The 27896-nt window shown below is 58.5% G+C and overlaps 8 protein-coding genes across 8 annotated transcripts; 5 read left to right on the top strand and 3 right to left on the bottom strand.

The window, feature by feature from the left end:
* Window positions 1-207: 207 nt before the first annotated feature.
* On the top strand, window positions 208-5043 carry B0I36DRAFT_379741 (P-loop containing nucleoside triphosphate hydrolase protein). Its single transcript, XM_046160788.1, has 2 exons — window positions 208-551; window positions 625-5043. Exons 1-2 carry the CDS (start codon window positions 342-344, stop codon window positions 4966-4968), a joined length of 4554 nt encoding a protein of 1517 aa, XP_046018913.1. The 5' UTR covers window positions 208-341; the 3' UTR covers window positions 4969-5043.
* A 2919-nt stretch (window positions 5044-7962) lies between these two features.
* On the top strand, window positions 7963-10893 carry B0I36DRAFT_379740 (lactose permease). Its single transcript, XM_046160787.1, has 10 exons — window positions 7963-8224; window positions 8356-8425; window positions 8487-8637; window positions 8707-8769; window positions 8902-9034; window positions 9148-9193; window positions 9249-9569; window positions 9637-9969; window positions 10040-10304; window positions 10382-10893. Exons 1-10 carry the CDS (start codon window positions 8090-8092, stop codon window positions 10533-10535), a joined length of 1671 nt encoding a protein of 556 aa, XP_046018912.1. The 5' UTR covers window positions 7963-8089; the 3' UTR covers window positions 10536-10893.
* Window positions 10894-11418: 525 nt separating this feature from the next.
* B0I36DRAFT_358100 (iron-containing alcohol dehydrogenase-domain containing protein) lies at window positions 11419-13078 on the bottom strand (the record flags this gene model as incomplete). The annotated part of the gene is made up of 3 exons (XM_046157903.1): window positions 11419-12484; window positions 12558-12958; window positions 13049-13078. The coding sequence occupies 3 exons, from the start codon at window positions 13076-13078 to the stop codon at window positions 11419-11421; spliced, it is 1497 nt and encodes a 498-aa protein (XP_046018911.1).
* A 1049-nt stretch (window positions 13079-14127) lies between these two features.
* Window positions 14128-15531, top strand: B0I36DRAFT_232920 (peptidase family T4 protein; the record flags this gene model as incomplete). Its single annotated transcript, XM_046149188.1, has 2 exons — window positions 14128-14814; window positions 14884-15531. The coding sequence occupies 2 exons, from the start codon at window positions 14128-14130 to the stop codon at window positions 15529-15531; spliced, it is 1335 nt and encodes a 444-aa protein (XP_046018910.1).
* A 256-nt stretch (window positions 15532-15787) lies between these two features.
* Window positions 15788-20158, bottom strand: B0I36DRAFT_232823 (exocyst complex component Sec3-domain-containing protein; the record flags this gene model as incomplete). The annotated part of the gene is made up of 3 exons (XM_046149175.1): window positions 15788-16793; window positions 16849-17969; window positions 18020-20158. The coding sequence occupies 3 exons, from the start codon at window positions 20156-20158 to the stop codon at window positions 15788-15790; spliced, it is 4266 nt and encodes a 1421-aa protein (XP_046018909.1).
* A 2279-nt stretch (window positions 20159-22437) lies between these two features.
* B0I36DRAFT_16186 (uncharacterized protein) lies at window positions 22438-23268 on the top strand. Its single transcript, XM_046148672.1, has 3 exons — window positions 22438-22658; window positions 22814-23115; window positions 23184-23268. Exons 1-3 carry the CDS (start codon window positions 22526-22528, stop codon window positions 23217-23219), a joined length of 471 nt encoding a protein of 156 aa, XP_046018908.1. The 5' UTR covers window positions 22438-22525; the 3' UTR covers window positions 23220-23268.
* A 49-nt stretch (window positions 23269-23317) lies between these two features.
* On the bottom strand, window positions 23318-25103 carry B0I36DRAFT_344525 (uncharacterized protein; the record flags this gene model as incomplete). Its single annotated transcript, XM_046156269.1, has 2 exons — window positions 23318-23739; window positions 23807-25103. The coding sequence occupies 2 exons, from the start codon at window positions 25101-25103 to the stop codon at window positions 23318-23320; spliced, it is 1719 nt and encodes a 572-aa protein (XP_046018907.1).
* A 393-nt stretch (window positions 25104-25496) lies between these two features.
* B0I36DRAFT_311635 (Alpha/Beta hydrolase protein) lies at window positions 25497-27882 on the top strand. Its single transcript, XM_046152394.1, has one exon. It carries the CDS (start codon window positions 25655-25657, stop codon window positions 27659-27661), a length of 2007 nt encoding a protein of 668 aa, XP_046018906.1. The 5' UTR covers window positions 25497-25654; the 3' UTR covers window positions 27662-27882.
* The last annotated feature ends 14 nt before the right edge of the window (window positions 27883-27896 follow it).

Here is a 27896-nt window from a genome sequence, read left to right as displayed (position 1 = left end):
CGATCCCAGCGGCCCGCCATCACTACCAGCTTCCAGACCGCAACAGCCTATGCCGACAATGGCAGCGAATCCCAGCACACCCGCCTGTCAGCATGCAGCATGGGGTCCCCTGTCGTCACATTTCACGACTCCTCTGACTCTTGGGGTCCCAGAAAGATATATTCTTTCCCGTGTCCAGGTCCCAAAAGTCTTCAAGCAACGCCATGGCCACCGCATAGTCCCTGTTCCCCTCAACAACCAGAACGCGGCAACAGCGACAAACGGCACGCTGCATACTGCAGGCTCTCTGTGAGCACTGACAAGATTGTCCCAAGCGGTTAGCCACTGCCCGTGTCTCGACAATGTCGTTCTCCGCCTGCGCAAGCGACCTTTCCTTGGGTCCCCAGGTCCGGGGCTGTCGAGATGACTTTGACTTCACCGTCAAATTCGAGCAGCTCTTCTTCTCGATCTTGCCGGCGTCTATATACATCCTCGTTGCCACATGGCGGATATTCCTCTTGCGGCGGAGACCGATCGTTATCGCCGGGTCGCGCTTCCAATATGCGAAGCTGGTACGTTCTATAACGTCTCCACAACCAAACCAAGCTCGATGAAGCTTGCTAACTTTTTCTCATCCAATACTAGGCTGCCATTGTACTGTACGCGGTGTTCGAGCTCGCGCTCCTCGTGCTGGCGGGCCTCTACCCGTTCCCTGCGTCGGCCGCCGCCATTGCCGCCTCCGTCCTGCGTTTGTCCGCGGCGCTATGCATGATCCTGCTGTCGACACTAGACCACGCGAGGTCCGTCCGGCCATCGGTCGTTCTCAGTGCGTACGTCTTCACCACAGTCGTGCTTGACATTGCCCAGGCCCGCACACTCTGGCTGGCATCCATCACGTCCAGCGAACGTGCATACGCGTCGGTTTTCTCCACCACACTCGCCGTCAAGGTCGCCGTGCTCTTCCTAGAGGCACAGCAGAAGTCGCGATGGGCAAAGGAGGACATGAGGGACTGCAGTCCCGAGGAGACGAGCGGGATGTATAGTCTCGGGGTATTCTTCTGGCTCAACAAGCTCTTCTTGCTCGGCTATGGCAAGATCCTGCAGATCCCCGACCTCTACTCCCTGGACCGCAAGCTCGCGGCGGACCACGCCCAGGAGATGCTCCGACCGCATCTAAAGATCGAAGAGATGCGCGGCCAGAAGTACGGGCTGATCCGCGTCCTCTGCCGCAGCCTAGGCACCTACCTGCTCCTCCCGATCCCGTTCCGCCTGGCCATGACGGCCTTCACCTTCTGCCAGCCGCTCTTCATCGAGGCCCTGCTCTCGCACCTCTCCAGCCCCGAGGACGGCAACTCGAAGCAGCAAGGGTACGGCCTGATCGGCGCCAGCGGCCTGGTGTACTTTGGCATCTCCATCTCGACGGCCTTCTACTGGTACTTCCAGTTCCGCATGCTGGCGGCGCTGCGGTCGTGCCTGGTCAGCTCCATCTACAAGCACGCGACGGCGGTGCGCATCACGACGGGGGACGACGGCGCCGCGCTGACGCTGATGAGCGCCGACATTGAGCGCATCACCATGGGGCTAAGGATGCTCCACGAGCTCTGGGCGTGCCTGATCGAGACGGGCCTCGCGAGCTGGCTGCTCTACACCAAGCTCGGCGCCGCGTTCGTGGTTCCGCTCGTGGCGGTCATGATCTGCGCGGGCTTCATGTCCATCCTGGTGCGGTACACGGGCCCCTCGCAGAAGGCGTGGATGGCGGGCGTGCAGAAGCGCGTGGGCCTGACCTCGACCGTCATCGCGGCCATGAAGAACCTCAAGATCTCTGGGCTCGCCGTGCCCATCGCCGAGTACGTCCAGAAGCTCCGCACCGACGAGCTCGCCTCGGGGTCCCGCTACCGCTCCCTCGGCACCGCCTCAGCCATCCTGGCCTACACCCCGATCACCGTGGCGCCGTTCCTGACTTTTGCGCTCGCCGGCGGGAGCTATGGCCCGGCACAGCTGTTCACGTCGCTCGCGTACATTACGCTCTTGACGCAGCCCTTCTCAGTGCTCTTCCAGTTCCTCCCGCAGATCGTCTCGGCGGCCGCGTGCATGGAGCGGATCCAGACGTTCCTCGAGAAGGAGGAAAGGGAAGACTACAGACGCTTTCCCGCCCTGGAGTATACCAGCGAGAAGAAAGGTCCAGAAGTAGTCCCAACAGATGAAAAGGCCATCCCCAGCACCACCGCAGCAGCCGACACCGCAGCCATCGTCGTCGAGAACGCCAGCTTCGGCTGGGACAAGGACACCATGGCCCTGAAGAACATCTCCATGCGCGTCCCCCGGAGCGGGCTGACCATGGTCGTCGGCCCCATCGCCTCGGGCAAGTCGACCCTGTGCAAGGCCCTGCTGGGCGAGATGCCCTTCAGCACTGGCGGCTCCGTGACGTTCTCCAGCAGCGCCCACGGGGCCCGGACGGGCTTCTGCGAGCAGACGCCGTTCCTGTCCAACGCCACGGTCCGCGAGAACATTGTCGGCTTCGCCCCGTTCGACGCGGCGCGCTACGCAGAGGTGGTCAGCGCCACGATGCTCGAGGTCGACCTCGACACCCTGCCCCTGCGCGACGAGACCAACGTCGGCAGCAACGGCATCACACTGAGCGGCGGGCAGAAGCAGCGCGTCGCGCTCGCCCGCGCGCTGTACCTACACACCGACCTGTTGGTCCTGGACGACGTGTTTAGCGGCTTGGACGCGGACACCGAGGACCAGGTCTTCCAGCGCGTGTTTGCGCCCGCGGGAATGACGGGGACCGAGGAAGAAGGGAAGGGCAGTGGAGGAGGAGGCGGGTTGCTTGCGCGGCGCGGCGCCACGGTGGTGCTGTGCACGCACTCGGTCCGCCATCTGCCGTTCTCTCAGCACGTCGTCGCGCTCGGTGCCGACGGGACGGTTGTCGAGCAGGGCTCGTTTGCGGAGCTGGATGCGGCGCAGGGCTATGTGCGCAGCTTGCAGGTCAAGAGTGCCTCCTCGCTATCGTCGTCATCGTCGGCGGCATCGCTGGCCTCGAGTGATATCACGAGACCGGTAACATCGCCGAGTGCTGGTGCAACAGAGGCTGCCGCCAAGGGGGCGCTTCTTACCAAGGTCAAGTCGACTGTCTCGGAGAACGACATGGAACAGAAGGCGCGGCAGACGGGCGACAAGACGGTGTACAAGCACTACGCTGCAAGTCTCGGCAGCATCGTCTCCATCGCATTCATCTTCTTCAGCATCATGTTCGGCGGTTTCAGCTCCTTCCCACCCGTCTGGCTCTCGCTGTGGACGCAGGACTCGGCAAGTGCCCAGCCTGCCCACGCCATGGGCTACTGGGTTGGCTTGTACGCACTCTTCCAGATGCTCGGGCTCATCGCGCTCCTGGGTCAATGCTACGCGGTCTTCATCGTCGGCGTGCGAAGGTCGGGCAAGTATCTTCACCACGAGGCCCTTCACACACTGGTCCATGCGCCCCTGCGGTACTTCACGACGACGGATCAGGGTGTCACGACGAACTTGTTCTCACAGGATCTCAACATTATTGACACGCAGCTGCCCATGTCGCTGATGAACTTTGTCGCCACCGCTTTCACGGCAGTCGGACAGGCTGTAGTCATGTGCATCTCCTCGCCGTACCTGGCGGCCGGCTACCCGTTCTTGCTGGCACTCATCTACATCGTGCAGAAGTTCTACTTGCGTACTTCGAGACAGCTGCGTATCCTCGACCTTGAGGCGAAGAGTCCGCTGTACACGCACTTCTTGGACACGACAAAGGGGCTCGTCACCTTGCGCGCCCACGGGCAGGTCCAAGACGACCGCGCCAAAAACTCCAATCTGCTTAACACTTCTCAGCGGCCTGCTTACCTGCTCATGATGATCCAGCACTGGCTGGAGCTTGTGTTGCATCTCGTAGTGATGGGTCTCGCTCTCATCCTTGTGGGCCTGGCAGTTACGGTGCGCTCCAGCGCCGGGTTCACGGGCGCATCACTCATCACCATCATGATGTTCTCGGAAAACCTCATGGTCCTCGTGCAGTTCTGGACCATGTTTGAGACATCGATTGGCGCAATTGCTCGCTTGCGGGCTTTTGCTACCGTCAAGCCCGAGGATCGCGATGGCGAGGATGTCCGCCCAGATGAGGCGTGGCCTCCAAGAGGCGCGATCACCTTGGACAATGTTTCTGCATCTTACGGCACCGATTCGCCAGATGAAACGCCAAATCTGGCTCTGCGCGAGGTGACTCTAGAGATTAAGCCTGGCGAGAAGGTGGCAATCTGCGGACGAACCGGCAGCGGAAAGTCGTCGCTGATTGCACTCTTGCTTAAGCTGCTTGACCCGACTCCCGAGACCAACGATGGCGTACGGATCGACGGCGTCGATGTGGCCACACTGGACAGGCAGGTCTTGCGGCAGTGCATCATCTCTGTGCCCCAGGACACAGTCTTCTTGCCTGATGGCACGAGCTTTCTCGACAACATCGACCCACTGGGTGCCGGAACCGCTGCCGATGCGCAGTCTGTCCTGGAAACGGTGGGGCTGTGGACTTTTGTGAGCGAGCACGGCGGCCTGGAAGCTGGCATGACGGCAGAGGCCTTCAGCCAGGGCCAGCGGCAGCTCTTTTCCCTAGCCCGAGCTGTTCTGAGACGACGGGTACGTGCCCGTCGGCTGGGTATCAACGACTTCTCGGCGAAGCAGACCGATGGTTCGCTCACATCGACAGATGGTGGAGTCCTTCTTCTCGACGAGGTGAGCTCCAGTGTCGATCAGGACACGGAGAAGACGATGCAGGAGATCATCAGCCACGAGTTCCGGTCGTACACAGTAGTTGCGGTGAGCCATCATCTGGACATGATTATGGACTTTGACCGGGTCGTTGTGATGGATCGGGGCTTGGTAGCCGAGGTCGGGAGGCCGAGAGAGCTTGTGCAAACCGAGGGCAGCAGGTTTGGGGATCTGTATGCGCTGGGGGGCAAGGTTTAAGCGTGTAGAGGGACAAAATAAGATAGACATAAGGGTTTCCCCAATGCCATTGAATTCCCTTTCACCCTGGCTTGCAAAGATCTGTGAAGCAATGTTAGCACCGTGATCGGAATTCTGTGCCGCAAGCCACCGCCCTTGTGCAAGTGTGCGCGCCAAATCTGCTCATCTCCATTTCTTCCTTGTGTGTGGGCTCCTGGCAGTCATGGGTGGCTTCAACCGAGACCTTGGCAGTTTGCAGGACGGGCAGGAGCAAGAACGAGAGAAAGACTGTGGTTGTGCGGCTCGACATTCCGGGGGCGTGTTGAAAGTTTCTATCCGCCAGTGACTTGGATTGGCGACAAATGGCGGTTCGCCACTATCATCTTGGCGTCATTCGGCAGAAGAGTCGGGCGAAAGACAACCGCTCAATTGTTGCTTTTGGCGGGTGAACCAGCGAGGACCACGCAGATGGGGACTATACGACGACCGCATGCGCCACATTCGAGGAAGGAGGCCAAGAGCTTGGTGTGGCTTGTGCCTATCTTGCACGCACACTCAGGCCCTCTGTCCCCAGGGCGCTGACGCACGGAGCTTCGGCCCGCACAACCACCCTCGCATCTACGCAACCCATCCAGCCCACCACGACAAGCATTCCCCATCCCTCACGGCGCGCCCCAGAACGCGATCGAGGCCAGGCTCGTCCCAGGCCCGGCCCAGGTGCTCGGAACGACGACTGGCTGTCCTTCGCGATCCTGTAGCAGCCACCGCCTGCCCGGCTCGAGGCTTCTGGTTTCCGCTTTAGCGAACGAGCCCAGCAGCACCAGCACAACCCGGGCACCCATTGCATCGACCGCATCGGCCTGTTGTCCATCTGAAATTCGGGTCGTGGCCATCAGCCCGAGGAAGGCCCACAATGTCAAAGGCAGCCCCCGAGAACACGCAGTCCAGAAATAGCCACCACGGCGTCGTCAGCTCTGGCAACCACCAAGTTTTCGTGCCTCCCCGCCATGGAACTAACGCAACTCGAATGTAGCTACATCAGGAGATATATCTGGGCTGGGTGTGACTTGCCGATTTGGTGCTGCGGTGTCGACAATTGCCGTGTCAAATCTCCCTCTGCCCGCACAGGCCGGCCTTGCAATCTGCCATGCGGCCCCCTGGCTCTCAGGGACAACCAACGGGCCAAGTTTGACCAGCAATAGGGTCTGCCAATATTGACCCCAAAGAAACATGCATGGTCCATCCCGTCTCTCGCATTTCATGCACATAATTTGGGGACAATGGGCATAGTTGAACGTCGATTCGGCGTGCCGCCACCACGCCTGCGCGCGCTCGCCGTTACCACTTTCGCACATGCATGCATGGCCAGGCTGATCGATGTGCCAAGTCCAGGGCTTGATGCGCACGAAACGGTGTCTTCATATATCGCCTCCTCAAATCGGTCGACACTGGTTCTCCAGTCTGTGGTCGCAGGCCAAATAATCTTGAGATCATATCCTGGCCTCGCATGTACTCGGGTTCCCCACACTAATCCAAAACTTCCAACCTGGCCCACGTCCACCCTGTCACGATCGTGCCGTAACATGGTTGCCACGGCTGAGCGTGCACCCTTGCAGGCTTGTCAAAGCATGCGATGCAAGCCCATCTATTGGCCGCTCACAAGCACTTGCCACACTCCTTCGTATGGCTCGCCAGTACATCTCTATGCTTCGCGCCGTGCACGGCATGAAAATCAGGGCCATGACCGGTTCATACTCTGCCCACTGTTCCGCTGGAGTATTGTGGGAACCTCGAGGAACGATCGACATCGAAAGCAAAAGGACTTTAATCTAGACAAAGATGTGCGAAAATCGGCAGACAAGCTCAATACGCCACGAAGATTGCCAAGGTACCGAGCATCTGGGTCGTCATCTGATGTGGACTACACAGTCACATTGACTACGACGAGAATATCGAATGGGCTGCAGCTAGGCCAGGCATGAGTGAGGATCCGCACGTGCACCAAGAACTCGAGGGGGCAATCAGGATGCTGCAGGCCGGCTCGACGATGCCTCAATTCCGGACCACCTGATAAAGTCCAATCGGCCCACAAAAGAGCTGAGCTGAGGCTTGCATATTCTGTGGTTCAATCCAGCCAAAGAATATTCGGTTGCAACCCGTTATGTGATGATGCATGGTGTAGCTGGGATCGTATGTGTGGAAACCTCGTTCAGGTGGAGCGGCTCCTCGGCGGAGACAACCGCAAGCGCGGAGGGACGGGGGCACTAAATCCTGGGGCAACTCCACGCCCGAGACTCCATGGCTGTCAAGTGGCCCCTTGAGCGGATGCAGGGCAGGGCAGGGCAGGATAACGCGGCCCCCTCTTCAGCCGAGTTTGCGCCAATGGCCAGGGTCCGGCTCGGCCGATCACGCAGGTCAACAAGACCACAACATTGGCCGGGTGGTTGAAAACGCGCCATGCTTGCGTAGACTTGCCATGCCGTATTGTGAGACGAGGCTTGCGGGACCGGCACAGACAGTGAGCCACTCCGATCGGGTGTTGAGATGGACTGTTGCGCGCCCGCCAAGCCGCATAGGTATTGGCGAGATTGTCATGTTCTCTCACCCCTGGCCGAGGACCCTTGTTTGTGGTGGCACAAGGGAGCTCTCCCTCCGGGAGAGGACAGAAGGAATTCCGACACAATACTGCATATGCTTGCCCTCTGGGCCAGTTGCAAGCCAGGATGTTTCGGGTGAGCGCTCGGGACCCTGCCCTGCAATGCCCGTGCTGTCCACCTCCAATCAAAGCAGATCCAGGGTTGGACCGTGTTGTGCAGTGGTCCTTGGCGTCCCAATCTGCTCTCACGGAGGAAGGCGGCCCGTCGTTCCAGTCCCACTTCAAGTCCAGTCAGACGCGTGAGCCCGTCCTTAGAAGTCGGGGTAAGGGTTGGGGAAAAGTTGGAGTGCATAGAGAATCTCACCCTGTGATAAGAAGGCTGTGGGACCCCCTTTCTCAAGACGGAATGTTGACCAGCAGGTTGTCCGTAGCACCCACAGATCGACCGACACTCACCAGCACGGCCGTCATCGTGCCTCAGCAGTGCACGACACTTGGAGCTCATCAGCTGGAGCCTTGACCTGTGACGACACGCCCGTCTCCATCATGGCGGAATCCAAGTCGGTTCAGAACGTCGACACCATTGGCGTGCACGATGATCTGCACGCACGTGTCATTGTGGCCGAAGGCACGGGCAAGACCGCGCAGCAGGAGGGTGCCAAGGCCAAGACGGTCCACAATGTAAGTAATGCTCTCTGCGTCTCTGACATCAGACGCAGAAGCGAGCTCTATCCAAGAGGCTTGCCCACGACAGCTCCAGGCGAATGGCGGACGAGCTGGTGTTGCCATAATGCTGAAACAAATGACTATAGGCCGAGCTATTCGCTGCCATCCAGGAATCCCCCATTGCTCGCTGGAGCAAAGAGTCCATCCACCTCTACTGTATGTCTCTTCCCCCACAGAGACACAACAACAGCGCCTCAGTCACTGACAAAACGCCCAGTCTCCATCTTCGTGGCCTTCTGCTGTGCTTGCGCCAACGGCTACGATGGCTCTCTCATGACTGGTATCATCGCCATGCCCAAGTTTGAGAAGGTCTACGAGATCGAAAATTATCCCATCAAGACATCGCTGATCATGTCCCTCTACACGGTGTGCGTACAGACCATCCGGGTGATGTATTCCTCAGTGTCAACATGAAGCGCTGACTTTATGACACATAGTGGTGCCATTGTTTGCTCGCCTTTCGCTGCGATGCTTTCCGACAAGTTTGGACGCAGAATGACGTAAGTTAGCATCTCATACTTCTTACACTGTAGTGTTAGGGTTGCGTCGCGTTCTGTCATGCCAAACCTGACTTGCAGAACTCCCATACATATCCGGCTGGGTTGCGTTTGGACTAACATTTGTGGTCGCAGAATGTTCGTTGGTGGTGCTGTCATCATCCTTGGCGCTATTGTTGCCTCGACCTCCATGACCCTCGCCCAGATCGTTGTTGCCCGCTTCATCCTCGGAGGTGGTATCGCCATCATGACCGTTGGAGCGCCCGCCGTAAGTCCGCGCCATACGACAAGCTCCAGGAATTTCGGTGATCAAGATACTGCGTGGACCTCCCGAAATTCACCTGCAGGGGATATTTGCTGACTCGGAACTCTGGATTCTAGTACGCTGTGGAGATCTCCCCTCCTCACTGGCGCGGTCGTGCCGTCGGTAAGTTTCTTGGGCGTCCCCATGGTGAACGGATGCTTACAATCGTGGCCATTAGGTTTCTACAACTGTGGCTGGTTCGGCGGTTCGATCCCTGCCGCTGCGGTCACTTACGGCTGCAACAAGCTCGACAACAACCTCTCGTGGCAGATTCCCTTGGCCATGCAGTGTTTCGCGTGCGTTCTCGTCATGACTAGTGTCTGGTTTATTCCCGAGTCGCCTCGCTGGCTCCTGGCCAACGGCCGCGAGGAAGAGGCCGCCGCGTTCCTGGCCAAGTACCACGGAAACGGCCGCACTGACTCGCGCCTTGTCATGCTCGAGATCGAGGAGATGAAGGAGGGTATTCGCCAGGATGGTGTGGACAAGGAGCCTCTGAACTGTGAGTTGGGTCCCGGAAAGGCCGCCTGAGCATATTCAGCAAACTGACACTTGCATCAACAACACAGACAAGCCCTTGTTTTTCTCCCACGCTGGCCGCTGGAGAATGGCTCAGGTCCTCATGATCTCCGTTTTCGGCCAGTTTTCGGGCAATGGTCTTGGCTACTTCAACGCGACCATCTTCAAATTGATTGGCGTCGAGACAGTCGACGCTCAGCTTGGATACAACATTCTCAACAGCGTCATTTCTGCTATTGGAGCTGGTATCGCAGTGTGCCTTACAGACAGGATGCCTCGGCGCAAGGTCCTGGTTATTGGTACATTCATCTGCGCAGTGACTCTGGCTGCCAACGGTGGCCTTGCCGAAACCATATCCATGCAAAGCCCGATCCTTCTCTCCTGTGAGTAGTCTCGTGGTATTTGAAGAGCTTTACCCCCTTCCAGTGCGAAACTAACGAGTTGTTACCACAGACGGCCAAGGTGCCCTTGCCGCCTACTTCCTCTTCAACTTCATCTTCTCCTTCACATACACGCCTCTCCAGGGTGTCATTCCCGCCGAGGCTCTCGAAACGACCATCAGAGCCAAGGGTCTGGCCGCATCCGGCATGATTGTCAACTCGATCAGTTTCATCAACCTGTTCGCCGGCCCCATCGCCTTGAACAACATCAAGCACCGCTACATTTTTGTCTTTGTCGCATGGGACTGCTTTGAGTCTCTCATGTGGTACCTCTTCTGGTAAGTGTGGCTTGCAACAAACTTCTTCTCCTTGCTCTGCACAAGCACATGCTTACAAAGTATTTACCCTTGAACAGTGTCGAGTCCCAGGGCCGCACCCTCGAGCAGCTCGAGTGGGTCTACGACCAGAAGAACCCCGTCAAGGCCTCTCTCAAGGTCGACAAGGTCGTTGTCCAGAGCGACGGCCACGTCACCGAGAAGATTGCCGACAGCTCGTCCGCCAGCCTCTAAATGCCAGACACGTCGAGGAGTTTGTTTCTTTGGCAAGGCAATCAACCTGTCGTCAAGACAGGTGGTCTTGTCCTGCCTACATTTGTGCTGGAATGAGGCTCGACGTCTACTGGTGGCACTGCTTCTGTCCGCCAAGAGCGTTTGATTGCCCATGGCTTATTCACCAGTAGCATGGTCGTCTCCCGTTGGCGCTGTGGCCTCAGCGTGCTGGTTCTTGTTCATCTTAGCGAATATCCCGGGGTGGTTGTTTGACACAATTGCTGTTGAAGGAGGAGGAGGTGGTGGTGTTTATGATAGCTCTGATTTTAATGATATGACGCCGAGCGCTATTATGCCTGCGCAGTGTTGATTCCTGTCCACCGTTCTTCATGTGTACTATGCAGACAACTAATTGCGCATGGGAGGTGAGCGGCTGATGACGTGCGACAGTCGCCCTTTGGTCGAACTGTCCGTTCTCCTTTATACTCACAGAGACTGTGCACAGGCCGAGACAGCGCTTGTTATCACGAGAGATCAAGCGCTCATGACAAGCACGCGATGATCATTGGGTAAGAGAACAGCGCAGGACGAGGACACCCAAGTCAGGGTCCACGCATATCCTCAAGCAGAATGTGTGTCGATTATGTACAATCACTCCCTCACATTTTTTCTCTCTTCCGAACTGTGAAGATGCCCGCCCTCCCTTGAATGTACATCCCCTTCGCAATGGCTGTCCCTTTTCAAGCCCTCCAAGTCTAGGTCCTTTGACGAAGAAGAGAAAGCTCTCCCTCAGCGCAGCCTAATCTCACTCGCTCGCTCGATCGCAAGCAGGTCATTTACACCAGCATCATCACCACCACCACCACCACCACCACATACCTACCAGCGTTTTCTCCGTTGTCTTCTAATGCGTCATGGCATCCTCAAAAAGCCCCCTCAGCTGGTCCTTCTCCCTCTGCAGCTCGGCATCCAGTCCCGGAGCCAGCATGAGCACCCTCTGCTGGGGGATCGTGCCCTCGACCAGCGCGTCGATGTGCTCCCCCGTAAAACCCAGGTCCTTGAGCCCCTTAGGCTGGTCGCCCAGCTCTTCGAGGAACTCTGTGATGGCGTCGGCCAGCACCGCGCCCGCGTCCTCGCGCTTCACGTTGCTAATGTCGACCCCGAACGCCTCGGCGGCCGCGAGGTGCCGGTCTGGGTTTGACGCCGCGGTGAAGCGGAACACTGCGGGGGCCGAGACGGCGACGGATACGCCGTGCGGGATGATGGGGAATGGCACGGCGTAGCCGGCGTGCTGGTATCCTGGGTTCTGGCCCGAGATGGGGTACGACATGCCGTGGCAGAGGTGCACGCCCGCGTTGCCGAACCCGACGCCCGCGAGGGTCGCGGCGAGCAGCATCTCGCTCTGGGCCTCGAAGTCGTCCGGGTCCCGCACCGCGCGGGGCAGGTACTTGACCGTGGACCGCAGGGCGCTGAGCGAGAAGATGTCGCTGATGGGGTTGGCACCCTGGTACGCGGGGCGCAGGATCGGGTTGGTCGGGCGAGGGGTGCGCTCGTTGAAGGGGATCGCGGTCCACGACTCGAGCGAGTGGCACAGCACGTCGAGCCCGGAGCTCGCCTTGACTGCCGAGGGCATGGTGCGCGTGTTCAGGGGGTCGCAGATGCCCAGCGTGGGCTTGAGGTTGCGGTGCGCGACGCCCGTCTTGGCCCGCTTGGCCACGAGGTCGAAGATGGCGGTGCCGGTCGTCTCGCTGCCCGTCCCCGCCGTCGTGGGGATCGCGATGAGCGGCTTGAGCTTCTTGTCGACGGGCCGCCCTTTGCCCAGCGGCGCGTTGACAAAGTCGAGAAAGTCGGCGTCCGGGTACTCGGTGTACAGGTTCATCAGCTTGGCCGTGTCGATGACGGACCCGCCGCCCACGGCGAGGTAGGCGTCTGGCTGGTAGGGCTTGGAGAAGGCAATTGCTTCTTTGATGCTGTGGTGGTGACGGGTGCATGAGCGGGACGGCCCCGTTTTCTGGAAGCGGCAGCAGGGAAAAATTCACTTACGAGCTGTCTTTGGGCTCGACGCGGACCTTGTCAAAGATGGTGAACTCGATGCCCTCGCGGGTCAGGGCCTCCTTGACCTGGGCAATGGCGGTGAGCTTGGCGACAGTCGAGTCGGTCACGACGCAGACGCGCTTGGCCTGCATGTTCTTGAGGTCCATGCCGACCTCCTGGGTGACGCCTGGGCCGAAGCGGATGGACGAGGCGGCCATCTCAAAGGCGTACTCCTTTTGCTTTGACGGGTCCATGGGAGAGGCAAAGGCACGCTGGCCGGCGCGGCGGGCATACGACTCGACCTGGGGCTTTGCATGGTGGTGGTGGTGGCCCGGGTTGGAGTGGCAGGGACACGAGGGCGGGTGTGTGTACTGGACGGTCCGGAGCAGGCTGGCGGCTCTCGAGGCGGCCTGTTGGGTGAAGCAGTTGTTAGTGTAGTCCGTGAGGACGATCAGGGCTCTGTAGGTGTGTCTGCAGAACGAACGAGAAGAGCATCATACCGTGGGCGCCACGCGAACAGCTGCAACCATGATGGGCAGGCGGTGGTAGCAGGAGATGAAGGAGGATGTTCGCTGAGTGGACTTCGTGGCACTCGGTGGGTGTCGAAGTCGGAGCGTGCAGGCAGACACTCAGAAGGGAGGCACGGGTTGGAAAAGAGACGAGAGGTGGAAGTGGTGACGAGGAGCCAAGAGGCGTTAGCTCGAGCTTCACAAAGCGAGGGCGGAACGACGAGTGCGGAGGTGGCCGCTCGGCGAGCAGTCCGGGGCTTGTCCCCTCTTAACCCCACAAAATCACAGAAGGGGTGTGGGGAAGCTGGGGCACTTGCTCCAGTAGAGCTTCTGCCCCTTCAGGCCTGAGCGCACCGCTTCCCCGCACCAAGCTCGCTAATGGAGCAGGCGCTGCTCTGCCGATGGTCAAGAGAGGAGGGCCTAACTTGAGGTCATCACCAGCTGCCACTAGAGCCGCTCAAGTGCATGATTCTGGAGTTGAGGCCCTGCCGGCATGTTCGACTAGCATCGAACGCAGGCTGACAAACAGGGTCATTGCACGATTGGCCAGTCCTTCCGGCACAAGACCCTGATGAGGGGCTGCCATGCCAGGTCCATCTCATGGGATGGGATCCCACCCCGTCAGCTCCAGCACCCCAATTGAGCTCGTACGGAGTTCGGGCATAGTCAGTCAGTGTCAAATGTGCAAGTCGGACTCCGTCCTCTCCTTTCGGCGGTTGTCAACATTCCCCAGTTGTGCTCCGCCGTCGCCATGCAGGTTTTGACCCTAGACAGCCTACAATGCAGTGACTTTTTTTTTTCTTAGTGGGTTGCCTTTGTCCACCCGTCCGGCGTGAGTCACTGCGAGGATGATCTCCAAATGCAGGTCCATCACCACAATGGCCTACCATTACAAAGCACAAGCCAAACACAACCACAAGTGCATATATACGTGCTATCCTGAGCCTGTACCGAGCCTTATTCTTTCTACCAAGCCAGATTGCCAGGCTTTTGTCTCGGCAACACTGCACTGCTTGCCCCATTGACTTTGGTTCTTCCCCCGCCGGCTAGTTCAAGCGCATCTCTCAGCCATGTCCACTGCCCCCTCCACCACCACCAGCGGCGGCGCACCACCGACTGCTGCCCAGCCCCGGATGCGCCTCCGCGAGCTCGTCCCGGACCTCCGGCTCGGCGACTGGGCTCCGGGCCCGCTCAACTCCATCACCGACGTCCCGGGGGTCAAGGTGCACGTGCAGTCCATCCACTCGGACGACCCGAGCACTGACACGGGCACCGGCCGCGCCGTCCACACGGGCGTCACCTGCATCCTGCCGCGCGACAACTGGTTCCACTCGGCCTGCCACGCCGGCATCTTCCGCTTCAACGGCTCCGGCGAGTTCACCGGCTCCCACTGGATCGAAGAGACGGGGCTCCTCCACTCCCCCATCGTCCTCACAAACTCCTTCTCCGTCGGCGCCGCGTACCAGGGCATCTACGAGTACACCATCAAGACCCTCAACGCTGCCGCGGCGGCCGCCAAGGACGGCGGTGCTGCGCAGCAAGAACCGGCCGATGTGGACTGGTTCCTCCTCCCCGTCGTCGGCGAGACCTTTGACGGGTACCTCAACGACCTGTCCACGTTTGCCGTGCAACCGCACCACATTGTCCACGGCCTCGAGAACGTCTCGGCCGCGGCCGTGCCCGAGGGCGCCACGGGCGGCGGCACCGGCATGATCTGCCACATGTTCAAGGGCGGCACGGGCAGCGCGTCCCGCCTGGTCCCTGGCCTCGATCCGCTCGCTTCCAAGCGAACCACCACCACCACAACCGGAGATGGAGGAAAAGAGAACGACAAGGAGAACGACGGAGAGACCACCTACACCGTCGCGGCCCTGGTCCAGGCCAACTACGGCCGGCCCCGCAACCTGCGCATCGCGGGCTACCCCGTGGGCCGGATCCTGGCTGCCGAGATGGCCGCCAAGGCCGCCGCCGACGCCGACGAGGCCGCGCGCCAGGCCGCTCTCGAGTCGGAAAAGGACCGCAAGGACGGCTCCATCATTGTCGTGCTGGCCACCGACGCGCCCCTCTCGCCGATCCAGCTGCAGCGCCTCGCCAAGCGGGCCACCGTGGGTCTCGCCCGCGTGGGCGGCCAAGGGCACAACCCTTCGGGGGACATCTTTTTGGCCTTCAGCACGGGCAACGAGATCCCCGTCCAGTCGTACAGCATGACCCGCAGGGCCCTGGACCCTTTCAGGGCCACCGTGCTCGAGGGCGAGGACGGCAAGGGCGTCAAGATGGTCGACGACACCACCATCAATGGCCTGTTCGAGGCCGCCGCCGAGGCCACCGAGGAGGCCATCTACAATGTCCTGTGCATGGGGGAGACCATGATCGGGCACAAGGGCCGCAAGATTGACGGCTTGCCGCTGGACAGGGTCAAGGACATCCTGGAGAAGTACATGGCTGTGGACGAGCGGGCGCAGATGACCGTCTGAGGGGGAAGGGGGGATTGTAGAATAGATGCATGCCAGTTTTTTCTTGTCCGAGGAGGGTGAAGACCTGAATCCATTCCTGGCAAGCGTTCCGGTCCTGTGCAGTCTGTTTTTAGAATTCGTCAAAGGCACTGTGCCCTTCTCTTCATTCACACAATCTGCCACGCCACGGCAACAGATATATGTTGTGTCAATATATACAACCAGTCTCGCTCTCCCACCCAGAGACACTACCATCATGTCTTTTCTAACATGCCCCTTACTTGGCCGCAAACGCAGCCTTGACTTCCTGCCTGGGCCACTCAAACAAGACATCCCCTCCATACACCGTCGTGGTGATGTTGCTGATCCGCAGCTCCACGTCGCCGTAGAACTTCTCGCACTCCTTGAGCACCCGCTGCACAAGCACGCCGCCACCAGCGCCACTCCTGGCAGACGAAGACGTGACTGTCGACAAGGTGCTCGTAGAGCCCGGCATGCTGGGGAGCCCACTACTGCCACCGCCCTCGTGCTCTTCGTCGGCGCTAAAGTGCTTGTCGACACGCTTGCGCAGTGCCTCGATGCCCTTGCGCACCTCTTTGCCGTCGTAGTTGCTGAGGACCTTGTCAAACGTGGCCTTTGAGTTGCTGGGCAGCGCTGCGATGATACCCGTCGACTTGCCAGACGCAATCTGTGCTTCGACGTTCTCGAGGAACTCGAGCAGCTTGCCAAGAGGGCGGCGCATGACGGCGTTGAGGTACAGCGACATGTGCTCACTCAGCTCGCTGTTGGCCGCTTCCTTCCACTCCTCGAGGATCTCGAGACCTCTCGTGTCCACCTCGTCCAGGAAGTGGTTCATGTTCTCAATCAGGAGAATATGGAAATTGAGCGCCTCCTTGTCTTCCGGGTCCGCGCCGCTGCTCGTCAATGTGGCTGGGTTCTCGCGAGCGATAAACTTGAGCGAGTCGAACATGGATTTGATGATGCGGTCGTACTCCTTGTCTACCATCCGCCGCACGCCAGAGTGTGCGTCGGCGCTGGCCAGCATATTCTCAATCGCGGTAGAGAAGTGCGGGAATACGCGCATGAATGCAATCACCCCCTTCCGCTTCTTGATCTTGACCTTGGTTTCTTCGATGGCGCGGATCTGCTCCTCCACAAACTTGTTGAACCGCGACTCGAGTCCGCTGTGGAGCTTCTGCAGTACCGTGTTCAGAAAGTCTTGGTTCGACTGTACCATTTCTGTTTGCTTCCGCTCCAGCACCGCCAAAACACCAACACCTTGTCTGTGCCAGAAGTCAGCATATTGCCGCGCCCCAAAAACACGGCCTCGATACTTACAAAGGATCCTGTGAGAGCACCCAGGCTACTGTATTCTGAAGGTCTTGCTCGAGGAACGAGAAGATGACTTCCATGGCCCGGGTCACTCTCCTCGCCAGCTCTCGATCAGGCTCCATGAGCCGGTGCCGCTTCAGGTCACCGCCTCTTCTATCGCGAGGCTTCATGGCCGCTACCAGATCGGGGAAGTCTGCAGTCTCCAGCGTTGTGGCATGGAAAAAGTCAACAATGAAGTTCTGCTCAATCTCAACCAGCGGCAGAACATCGTCGACAATGCCAGCGAACACTTCGTAGGGCGCGCTGCGATTGTCCCCGCCCTTGTCCTTCTTGCGATCGCCATCGCCAAGCGGAGATCGTAGCGATTTGGCGAGCGTCTGGCTGCGCTTCACCGTGAGCTTGCGGGCTGCGGTCATGGTGCTCTCGTGCTGCTTCTCAACCTGCGCTGTGAAGAGCAGTTCTACCTCTTCCCCGGTCATCTTCTTGATGTTTCGCTTCCATGAATCGACAAGATCCTTGCACTCAGATCTGTATAGTGGGAAGTTCTTCTCCTGGTAGACCTGAAGCATTCGGTTCCAGCCTTGCAGATCCATCTCTCTGGCATACAAGATCAGTGGGCTGTACTTCCACAACCCCTCTCTGCCGACATCGTGCCGGCGAGGGTCGCCCTTCTTGGTGAGAGATCCTTCAATTGCGGACTTGACCTCCTGCGCAGCACGGTCGAACTGGCGGCTCATGAACGGCTCCAGCTTCATGAGAAATTGGGAACTCTCAGAGATATACATCTGCTTCTTCTCTTGCACGATGCGCATCTTGCCGTAATCGGTGCCCAGGCCGGCAGGCTGGTCGGGGTTGCTCATGTCTTCGCTCTTCCGTGGCCCTGCGGCGGTCAACGACGGGTCGATCTTCATCATAGCTTTGTAAAGCGTGACCAGGGCCTGCTCGATATCTTCGAGTCCACCTGTGCTATCGAGCGACGCAACCGCTAACGCTCGCAGATCATCACTAGTGATGGCACAAGTGTCCAGCAGAGACTCCAGCTCTTTTCGGAGCAGCTTCTGGTTTGACGCCTGTACTTGCAAGCCTTGTCCCTGGGCTTCGATATAGGCAATGTCGTCCGAAAGTGTCTGCGAAGATTAGTCGGAATGCCAATGCTACACAGCAGACATGAACTTACAGAGAGCTCGACGCTATACAGCGTAAGCAGGTTATCCAGCTCCTCACACTCCGCAATGGCAACATCTAGCCCGGTCTTGATAACATCGACGCGATCGTCATCTGGTTCAAAACGGGCAACCCAGCCACCAGCTTGGGCCTTGCTAATCTCACGATCAATGTCGAGCTTCATCTCGTCGAAGCTCCGGCTGCGCATCTGCTCCCCGGGAATCCATCCAAAGTGGTCCAGCCACTTGGCAAACTCGAAAGACGCTTCGGCGAGGAGGCTGGTGTCCACCCCAAGAGCGGTGAAATACTTGGCATCATTGCCAGCAGCCACCCGGCGATTACGATCTTCTTTCGTCTGTACTTCCAGCGTGCCAAGCTGAGACTCTTTTGGCGCAGCTTGTATACTTGATGGGCGGCTCGCGTTGGGCACCGTAATCTTCACTTCCGGCACCACATTCGAAGATCTCTTGGCTGGCTGTTCCTTGGGAGTTTCAGGCCGGGCAGGCTCGGGAGTCGCAACCGGCCGAGGCGGAGCAGGGACCACTCCAGTGATCCCATCCGGCTCGGTCTCACCGGCTTTAGCCAGCTCGGCAGCCTTCCTCAGTCTCTCGGCAGCACCGCCGGCTCGTGGTTTAAATGCAGACACTGCAGCGGCCGCCTTCCACATGGATCCTGCAAGGTCGTTCTTGGACATCTTCGCCTTGATCATGGGGCCCAACCCCGGCCGCTCTTCATCGGCGGGCGTTTCCGGTGCCGAGCCATCTGTTTGTGGCGGTGCTGGCTCCGTTGTGGCTAATGGTTTCGGCTCTTCGAGCGCGGGCTTAGAGATCGCCAGAGGTGCTGGCTCTGCTGGTTGGACTGGGGTCGGTGTTTTCGGGGGCTCAGGCGTTGGTGGCACTGGACTGGAGGGCGGTGGACCAGCAGCTGGTGGGAGGGCAGACCTGTCTCTGACAGAGCTGGTGTCGGATCGCTGACTGAGGGAGTTCTGCCTCATGCGCTCCGTACTTCGAGGGGGAGGCTCGCGAGGTTCACGTCGGTTCCCTGGGCTCATCAAAGGAGCAGGCACAAGATCGCTGTCGGGCTGGCCTTGAGATCGTGCGGGATCCATCGGCGGTCTCCTCCTATCCGGCAGGTCAAGCTGACCAGGTGTTTGCGATGGCATCTGTGGAGGAGTCGAAGATTGGCTCCCTGGATCGCCGAATCTTCCAAAGGCCCCTGGGCCAGACATTCCGCCTCTAGACCGAGGGGGAAGACTTGATGTGTCCTCACTCCTCGCATTTGACATGATTGATGTCGCCACGGAGTCCTGGCTTTTGTTGCTGGCCGCCACTCTCCTCAGGTCTGGGGGTGGCCTGCTTCCTGACCTGCTCCCCGAGTCAATACTCAAGTCTGTTGCTGAGCCGTTTGGTGGAGCCAGGTTGCGGAGCGGTGGAGGACTCGGTCGGTAAGGCCTAATGTCGTTATTTTGAGGCAGTCCTCCAGCCGATAATGGTGGGGCCATCTTGGGATTCTGCGAAGTACCTGGCGTAGGCTCGGGACGTGAAGGTGGACGAGACCCGATCGTGCTCGGTTGTGTTCGCTGGGCTGCAGCGAGCGGCGGAGGCGGTTGTGCCCGGCGGGCTCCGAGGACCTGGTCGTTCTCCTTAGGATCGAACCCACGGAGCTCGGGCACATTGCCACCCGTGTATTTGCCATAGATCTTGATCAGACTGGCAATGAAGAACTTCTTCTCCTTGTCCGTCTGCGCCTGCCAGTAGTACGGCTTCCCCAGGTTGACAATGAAGCCAACATCGCCGGCCCAGCTGCGCAGCTGCGGATCGCCATTGGGGTCTGTGAACGATTCGATGGCCGTCATGTCGTTGAGGTCCCAGGTCTTGCCGATAGAAAAGGTACCGTTTGCATTCTCCTTGGACTTGTGCATGCGCACGCGGCCCGACTTGCGCACGGCGACAATGATCACGCGAGGTTTCTCTGTCTGGGGCGTCCGCGCTTCTGGGGGCGGCGGGGAAGTGGGGTGTGTTGAGAACTCGAGGATGCGAATGTGTGTGATGTAGGTTTCGAGGAGCGAGTTGTCGACTGGGTCTTTCTTGCTGAAGCAGCTCTCGATGATCCGGCGCTTCTCCTCCTCGAACCGCTCGGCTCGTGCCGACATGCCGGAGGTGTTGCCGCCCGCGCTGAAGGCGCTCGGTCGGGGCGGCGGGTGGTCCATGGCAGCGAACGGAAGAGGCGATCAGGTGGTCGACATCCGCACCAGGTCAAGCGGCATGCGGAAGAACGTGCGAGGGTGTCGGGGGCTCTATGAGCATCTTCGCACTGCGGTCGTGTTTGGCATGGAGCCGCGGAGGTTTGAGGGGCGTAGTTGCGTCAGCTCGAAAAGCTATCGTGGCGTCGTCGGGTCGTCAATGTGCGGGCTGTGCTGCTATCGAGCTCGAAGCTGACAAGCTGTGGCTGACACTGTGTTGACGGCAGCTCTGCGGGCTGCGACTGTTGCTCGTCGAGCTGGTCCACGATGCGGGATTCGTGGCCGTCAGTGAGGGTCCGTCGTGATGCACTCCTGCCACCGGGACAGCTCCACGCATCCAATTTCTTGGCACCATTTCAGGAGGCATGTCTCGGTACCGTGCGCGGCCATAATCGCACGGCTAACGACCGGCGCTATATGGTGGCAATACAGTATGTCTCGCACAGTATCACCATATCCAGCGATAATTGTGCTGGACTTCTCAGGGACGGCTCAAGGTCGTAATCGCCCTATACCAGACTTATCTCGGGCTTATTTCAATGACCAATACGAGAGTCGTCTGCCAGAAGGCAAGATGGTAGATGAGAATTTCTGCCAGGGTCTATTTGGCAGAGCCTCATCCGAGAGCCAAGCTTCTGTTGTACGGAAATGGACTCTTGCATATCAGACCACAAGCCGTCGGGAAAGAAGTTGGCTGTTGCTGATTGGCGGCTTTGCAATGGCAACCCGTCGGTCTGGCATGTTGGGCCCGTCGCGTATCGCGCGTTGTGCAGGATACCGCATGCTCAATCACCGCGGCCAACACTCTCCACAGAACGCCACAGAACGCAACCTTGAGCGGCATGACCGCTGAGCAGTCGTCTGTGGGGCCATTGTCCCCGCGCGAGTCCAACCACGCTGGTGTAGGGTCGTAATTATCGCCTTTGTTCCTTGTTGCACGACTCTGGAGCTGTCCAGAATATGCCCAACTCCACGACATTTCCCAAGTCTTGCGCCATCTAAGAAGCACGTATAGCGCTGGACGAGTCGGGTCGACATCCGTGCATGGTCTGGCCTGGCTGTCGTCAGTCGCAGACTGGAAGCACTGCTTGTGTGCCCGAGGATGACTTATTCATCCTTGACCAATCCTCCATCTATCTACTGCCTCCTGGCTGGCACCCGTACGAGCTGACTGGTCGAGGGCTGGTGTTGGATCCCGGTCGAGCGGTATCGAATTGCGGGTCTGACGCCATGCTCGGAGTGGGGCTGGTGCCATGCTGAAGAATCCTAGGCAACGTCTAAGTCATGAGTCGCAACCTTGGAGGTCCATGGGTCTGCCGCATCGACACAATGAGGGGTATTCGACTCGCACATGGAATTGAGACGATTCATCCTGTCCTTCGGGGGACGGGGCCAGTTTCCTACATCTTCAGCATGAGAGCAATCGGACGTTGGTCATGTCAGTCGCTTGGCATGCGGTGGCCTCCCGTTATCTCCAACGGTCCCTTGCATCTCTACTGCATCCTGCGTTTGGGGGAAGTGAGCCGACATCTTGGTATTGTTCACCGCAGCTCCTTGTCAGTAAAAGAAATGCCGAGGCTCTCGTCTAGCGTGCTTCTAGCCTGTCCTTGGCCACGCTCCCAATCGATCTGGCCCGCTGGACGATCCACGAAACCCCTTCCCCCCCGGGTCCGTTCCGCAAAGCCACCCGAACAAGTTGCAAGATCAATGTGGAGCAAATGAAGGATTCTTCTTGGGCAGGTGACAAGGTGACGCAGCTGGCCAGATTCTTGTGGATTCGTGATGGCTCTGCATATGCATGAAAGGACCCTGCTCTGCTCCAACTGTTTCCCACTTTCTTGGAAAACGGTGCCCTCCATTACGACGCCTAGTCCTCCGTGCCGGGATTGGCGGCAAAGTTCCGGCAGGCGGGCAAGTCATGTTCCGGCAGGCACGAGGACAGGGGTCCCGGGGACCAGCTCTCGGCCGTACACGATAGCTATCCTGAAGGAGGGTCAAAGGTGGCGTCAGAGGGCACAGAGAAGGTGGCGTCAGGAGGGATATGGAGAAGGCGGCGTCTCCTGGGGACGACGGTGGCCGGGGCGATCTAGATCTGTTTAAAAAGGTGCTGGCGTCCGCGATCTATGGATCCAAATACTTCTTGGCTCGAGTCCATCAACTTAAGCTTCAATATTCTCGAACACCAGACGCTGCCTTGTGTTCGAGCCTCGTCACATTCAGTACATCTTGTCACTTAAACGATACTCTGTTGCGAGCACACAAACCCCATTCACCATCATGGGTTCCGTCGAAGTCAGCCAGTCTCGCCTTCTCAAGGCTACCACGGGAGTAGTCGAGGCTTACAACAGCTGGGATCTGGACAAGATCATGGCCATCCGGGCTCCCGAGTGCATTACCCAGGTCCTTCCTCGTATGTCAAAATCATTAATCCCAACTCACGCCAGCAAGCAATCATGGCTAGCAGTACCATTGAGCACCTGGACATGCCCCCCTTCCGAGACGCAGGGGATAGCAAGAGAGTTCAGAACACTGCTAACAGAAGTACCACATTCCCACAAAAAATAGGGTCCCTCGGACGTCCCGAGATGAAGAACGACGAGTACTCAAAGTACCTCGGCGGCTTCATGTCGGCCTTCACAAACTTCCACGTCACCATCAACGAGGTGGTCGAGGACCCCGTCCACAACAAGGTCAGCGTCTGGGCCCAGAGCACCGCCGACACCCCCGTGGGACCCTACGCCAACGAGTACATGCTGCTCCTCCACTTTGACGAGGCGCACGAGAAGCTCGTCAAGTTCTACGAGTTTGTCGACTCAAAGTACACCGTCGAGCACTTCACCAAAGTCCGCGAGCTGATGGAGAAGAAGGCGGCGGCGGCGGCTGCTGCTGGTGCGGAGTCGTCGGCGTAGAAAAGGAGGGGGCCAAGGCGGAGAAGGGGGACTGCGTAGATGACTTTGGTACAAACACATAAGACGTGCGGTTGAATGGTTGCATTCAGTCCGTTCCATGCTCGTGGTTAAGGCCAGTCCAGGACATGTTTCTGCAAGGCTTTCTCTTTCAATACTGAATTTATCCTAACCTCACCATCTTCCACATCCGCATGCATTCCTGCAGGTCCATCGACAGCGTGCCTTCATGAGCCGTCACAGTGCCTTTGATCATGGCCACCATGAGCGTCGCCTGCGCGAAAATCTCGATCGAACCGGAAATCGCCTCATAGTCAGACCTGCGCATGCCGCCGTTGTCCGCCCATGCCTTCCACAGATCAAGAATCTTGACCATCGAGGTCGTGAACTCTCCGTCGAGCACCATGCGATGGAGTATCATGCCGGCAGCGTCGCGGAGTTCCACATCCTCCTCGAAGAGGGAGCGCCGCTTCAGAACTTTAAGGCAGCGGTCCGCCACCAGCCCCGTTTCCCACTTGGGGCTCTGCAGGGCCTCCAGGAAGCGTGCGTCCCGGCGCTGCTGTGCTTGTCGTTGCTCGTCCCTCACTGACAGTGCCGGCATGTCAGTACGTATATACCTGTGTGGTGTCCAATGGTGTTTGAAGAGACTCACTATCGTTCATCCGTTGCTCCATCTCCCTGCGTTGTCGGTTCGAGGCAGCGATCTGCCGCTCGGCCGGCGACATTCTGGCCTCCGCAGCCATTGCGGCACGCTGCTCCGACGTCCGCCTCACGAAGAGCTCGTGCCGCTCCAGTCCGTTATCGTAAGCAGTAGCCCACTCGGGGGTGTCTGCCAAATCAACAATGTCCAGGAGTACGAGGATGCCGCATGGCACCGTGTCACGACGAGCAAAGTTGAGGATGTCGTCGGGAATCTTGTAGTTCCAAAGGATCGTCTGAGACGAAGTGCCATAAGCCGTGGCAGTGCTGGCGAACCACACACCGTTGGTTGCCGTGTGGCTGATTCGGAGATGGTTGGCGTACAGACTTTCAAGATTCGCGGTGGACGTGAACGGCATCTCTGGCTGGCTGAGAGCAGCCATCAGGCCGTTGCTCGAGATCTCACAAGTGATGGGATACGCCTTGGTCTTGTCGATATCCTTCTGCACGGAGTCCAAGGACTCTCGTACTGAGCCTGCCTTGATCTTTGCTTGTGCCAGTCCATGTTGATCCTGCTCATCCTGCTCATGAGTACTTTGAGATGTTGACGCTTCACCCGTATTGCTTGTCTTGGGCCGCTTTGGCGGTGGCGCCGGGAGCTTGACCCAGTATGGCGGCAGGGATGCAAAATCCCGGGTCGTCCACGAGGATGACCACTCAACCTTGAGAGACAGGTGCCCGTCAGAATCGTCCAGAGGGCCAATGGTCAAAGCTCTTTGTTGGCCATCCGGAGAGGTCATGAGCGCAGTACCCATCGGAGTCCACAGACCAGTCGATCTGAGCAGCTTCCAGCCATGGGGATCCGGGATTGCGCCAAGATCAAGCAGGTAAGCGACCAACTGGTCCAAAGCCACCTCGACCTGGGGCTGGCGCAGCTGGTCGGCATACTCGACACGCTGGGTCTTGATGCCGATCATGTTTGTCCGCCAGTTGAAGGTGGTCCACGTGCCCCCGGGTATCTGGCTGGGCTGCCTGGACAGCTGCCAGTACTCGTTACGATGGTCGAAGCGATCCCATGGCTGGACAGCATATCGGGGCAGTTCGACCTCTATGACCCGGTTGACAATGTCGCTTCGAGTCAAGGCTTTCAGCTTGCTGTGCCGGAGCATGCGTTTGATCTTGGACAGCGCGGCCAGGGTCGCAATGGTGTTGTAGAGGATGGGCAGGACGCCCAGCACGGCCAGCGGGACACCGACGTACGTAATGACATCCGAGGCCAGTTCGTTGTGGCCATCTTCGTCGTAGCCCATGGCGACGCAGACGAGCGGTTGCGCAACAGGGACAGGACAATGCAACCGCAGGCAATGCCACAGGCACAGAGCCAGGTATCTTATCAGGCTTGCATTGTTTGTGTTCAGCAACGAAGCGGAAGCCTGTCCCCTTTTGAGTCGAGTTGACTGACACCAGAAGTCGATCGGTCCTCAGCCGCAGAGACGGGCCAATGAGCTAAAGTAGTGCGGCCCAGGGACATTTAGTGCAACGGCAATGCAAGGGCACAGCCCCAAGCAAGCAAGCATTGTGCAGTTGGGTACAGGGCGTTTGGTGTCGAGGCTGGCAGCCCCGGAAAGAGCCTTATGAGCATGCGGCATGCGGCATGCATGCTTGGCTGACGCGCGTCATTGTACCGTAAGGCAGAGCCAACACGCCAACTTTTCTTCTTTGTGCAAACACGCACGGCTGGGGCCGTCTCAACCTTTCAGCTCGCCATTACCCTCACTTCTCCGACGGCACTGCAGGCCAGCGCCTATTTCCTTCTGCACGCTCCTTGCCCGTGAAGCATGAGGCGCAGGTCCAATCGAGGATGCGACTCCACGGCCCTCAAAGGGTCTTCGTCGCAGCTGCAGCATGCCTTGCGCACCTGGCACGACCCATAGAGGCACAGTTTCCCGACTCCACGCCCGAGCATCTCAATCTCACGACAATCGCTTCTCCTAGTGATCCGACAATCTCAATCAGCTACAAGGTCCCCGAGGGCGCCTGCAAGACTGCCTTTGACTCACAGCAGCAGTACACCGGCTGGGTCAGCATCCCCGGTGACTACCCGACCAACACGTTCTTCTGGTTCATCGAAGGGCGAGACGCCAAAGCGTCATCCACCCTGACCGTCTGGCTCAATGGCGGGCCGGGCTCCAGCTCCATGTTTGGGCTATTCAACGAAAACGGCCCTTGCGAAGTAATCGAGAACGGCACCAGCAGATTGACGACAGCAGCGAGAGAATGGGGCTGGGACAGGGCGTCCAACATGCTCTTTGTCGACCAGCCGAACCAAGTCGGCTTCTCGTACGATGAAGCCACCGCGGGCTCGCTCGATCTGATGACGAACCGAATCGCAATACCAGCCACAACACGACCAAACTCGCTCCCCGCAAACGTGTTTCTGAACGGCACGTTCAGCTCCCAGAACCCTTTGCACACGTCCAACACCACGCAAACATCCGCGACGGCCATATGGCATATGCTACAGGGCTTCCTAAGCACGTTCCCACAGTATCGGCCACCCGCTGGCAACACACTGGGTGTCAACTTGTTTGCTGAAAGCTATGGCGGCAAGTACGGTCCGGCATTTGCTGAGAAATGGCAGAAGCTGAATGCGCTGCAACCAAACAGCACAGTCACAAACTCTACCACCAGCATTGAGCTGAAGGCTTTGGGGATCGTGAATGGCTGCGTTGACGACCTCATCCAAGGGCCGTACTACCCCATCATGGCAACAAAGAACAGCTACGGCCTTGCCGCCATCAATTCCGTCCGGGCACAGATGGCGAACGCGAGCTTTTATGCCGATGGCGGGTGCCGGGATCTGATCACGCAATGTCGAAGCACTGTCCTGGTCCTGGACCCGACGAATTCCGGAACAGTCCCAGACGTCAATCAGCTCTGTGCCAAAGCTTACAGCACTTGCAACGAGGATGTAATTCTGCCGTATAGCGACTCAGGCCGAAGCGTTTACGACATTGCTGCTCTGCTTCCAGACTCTTTTCCTTCTAGTCAGTACATCGACTATCTAAACACGCCTAATGTCCAAGAGGCTATGGGCACTCGGCTCAATTACACAGAGACCAATATGGCCGTGTACTCGGCATATGTAAACACAGGCGACTTTGAGAGGGAAGCCATGGTCCCAAAATTGGCGAACCTACTCGCTAGTGGCATTCGAGTAGGGTTTATGTACGGCGATCGAGACTACGTCTGCAACTGGTACGGCGGCGAAGCTGTCTCGCTGGCAGTTGCAGAATCAGTCCCGGCATATGCGCCCTTTGCCAAGGCCGGCTATGCCCCCATAATTGTTAACGACACATACATCGGCGGAGTTGTCCGCCAATTCGGCAACCTTTCATTCAGCCGTGTCTATCAGGCGGGACATTTTGTGCCTGCTTACCAGCCCAACACAGCCTTTGAGATCTTTGCCCGGATCATCTATGGCACGAGTGTATCCACAGGGGCACAGATCAACTTGTCATCGTACAACACAACGGGCGATAGCAGCGCATCGAGCGCAATGGACTTGCCCGCAAGCCCCGATCCAACATGCTACATACGCAACATTGCCGGGAGCTGCAACGACCAGGAGCAGAGTGCCATTATCAACGGCAAGGCGACCTTTGTTAATGGCGCCTTGGTCACACAGTCGCCCACGACGAGCATACCTGCTACTACAGTCGTGATGACGGCGACTACCACTGCGCAGTTGACGGGTGTGTTCACTGCCACGGCGACGCCCTCGAATGCTGCCACGCGGGGTGGGGTCAGCAAGGGCGATATTGGCTCAGTGGTTGCAGCCGCTTGTGCCGCCGCTCTACTCATGTAGGCAACATGTACCATATAAAAGATCTTGTAGAATTGGCTTGTAGAATTGGTAATAATGCATAATCTTGGCACAGGCCGACATGACTAGAGTTATTGTCGTACCACATTACAAAATTCTTTCAGGCCGAAAGACCAGGAAGCACTCCAAACCTGACTGAGAATCAACGCGGTCTCACCCCTTCTTGCATCCATACCTTGGTCACATAGCACTACTACGGCGTCCTCAATTGGAAATG

The sequence above is a fragment of the Microdochium trichocladiopsis genome (genome assembly GCF_020744255.1).
Source record: "Microdochium trichocladiopsis strain MPI-CAGE-CH-0230 chromosome Unknown B0I36scaffold_1, whole genome shotgun sequence".
Classification (NCBI taxonomy): Eukaryota; Fungi; Ascomycota; class Sordariomycetes; order Xylariales; family Microdochiaceae; genus Microdochium; species Microdochium trichocladiopsis.
The sequence above is the reverse complement of the archived record's forward strand: the minus strand, read 5'-3'. Positions and strand labels throughout refer to the sequence as shown.

Coding starts and splice junctions, on each gene's coding strand:
- B0I36DRAFT_379741 (XM_046160788.1), top strand. CDS start 342: ATGTCGTTCTCCGCCTGCGCAAGCGACCTTTCCTTGGGTCCCCAGGTC. Junction 552..624: donor GCTTCCAATATGCGAAGCTG/GTACGTTCTATA, acceptor ATCCAATACTAG/GCTGCCATTGTACTGTACGC.
- B0I36DRAFT_379740 (XM_046160787.1), top strand. CDS start 8,090: ATGGCGGAATCCAAGTCGGTTCAGAACGTCGACACCATTGGCGTGCAC. Junction 8,426..8,486: donor AGAGTCCATCCACCTCTACT/GTATGTCTCTTC, acceptor CAAAACGCCCAG/TCTCCATCTTCGTGGCCTTC. Junction 9,570..9,636: donor GGACAAGGAGCCTCTGAACT/GTGAGTTGGGTC, acceptor TCAACAACACAG/ACAAGCCCTTGTTTTTCTCC.
- B0I36DRAFT_16186 (XM_046148672.1), top strand. CDS start 22,526: ATGGGTTCCGTCGAAGTCAGCCAGTCTCGCCTTCTCAAGGCTACCACG. Junction 22,659..22,813: donor CATTACCCAGGTCCTTCCTC/GTATGTCAAAAT, acceptor CACAAAAAATAG/GGTCCCTCGGACGTCCCGAG. Junction 23,116..23,183: donor GCGAGCTGATGGAGAAGAAG/GCGGCGGCGGCG, acceptor AAGGCGGAGAAG/GGGGACTGCGTAGATGACTT.
- B0I36DRAFT_311635 (XM_046152394.1), top strand. CDS start 25,655: ATGCGACTCCACGGCCCTCAAAGGGTCTTCGTCGCAGCTGCAGCATGC.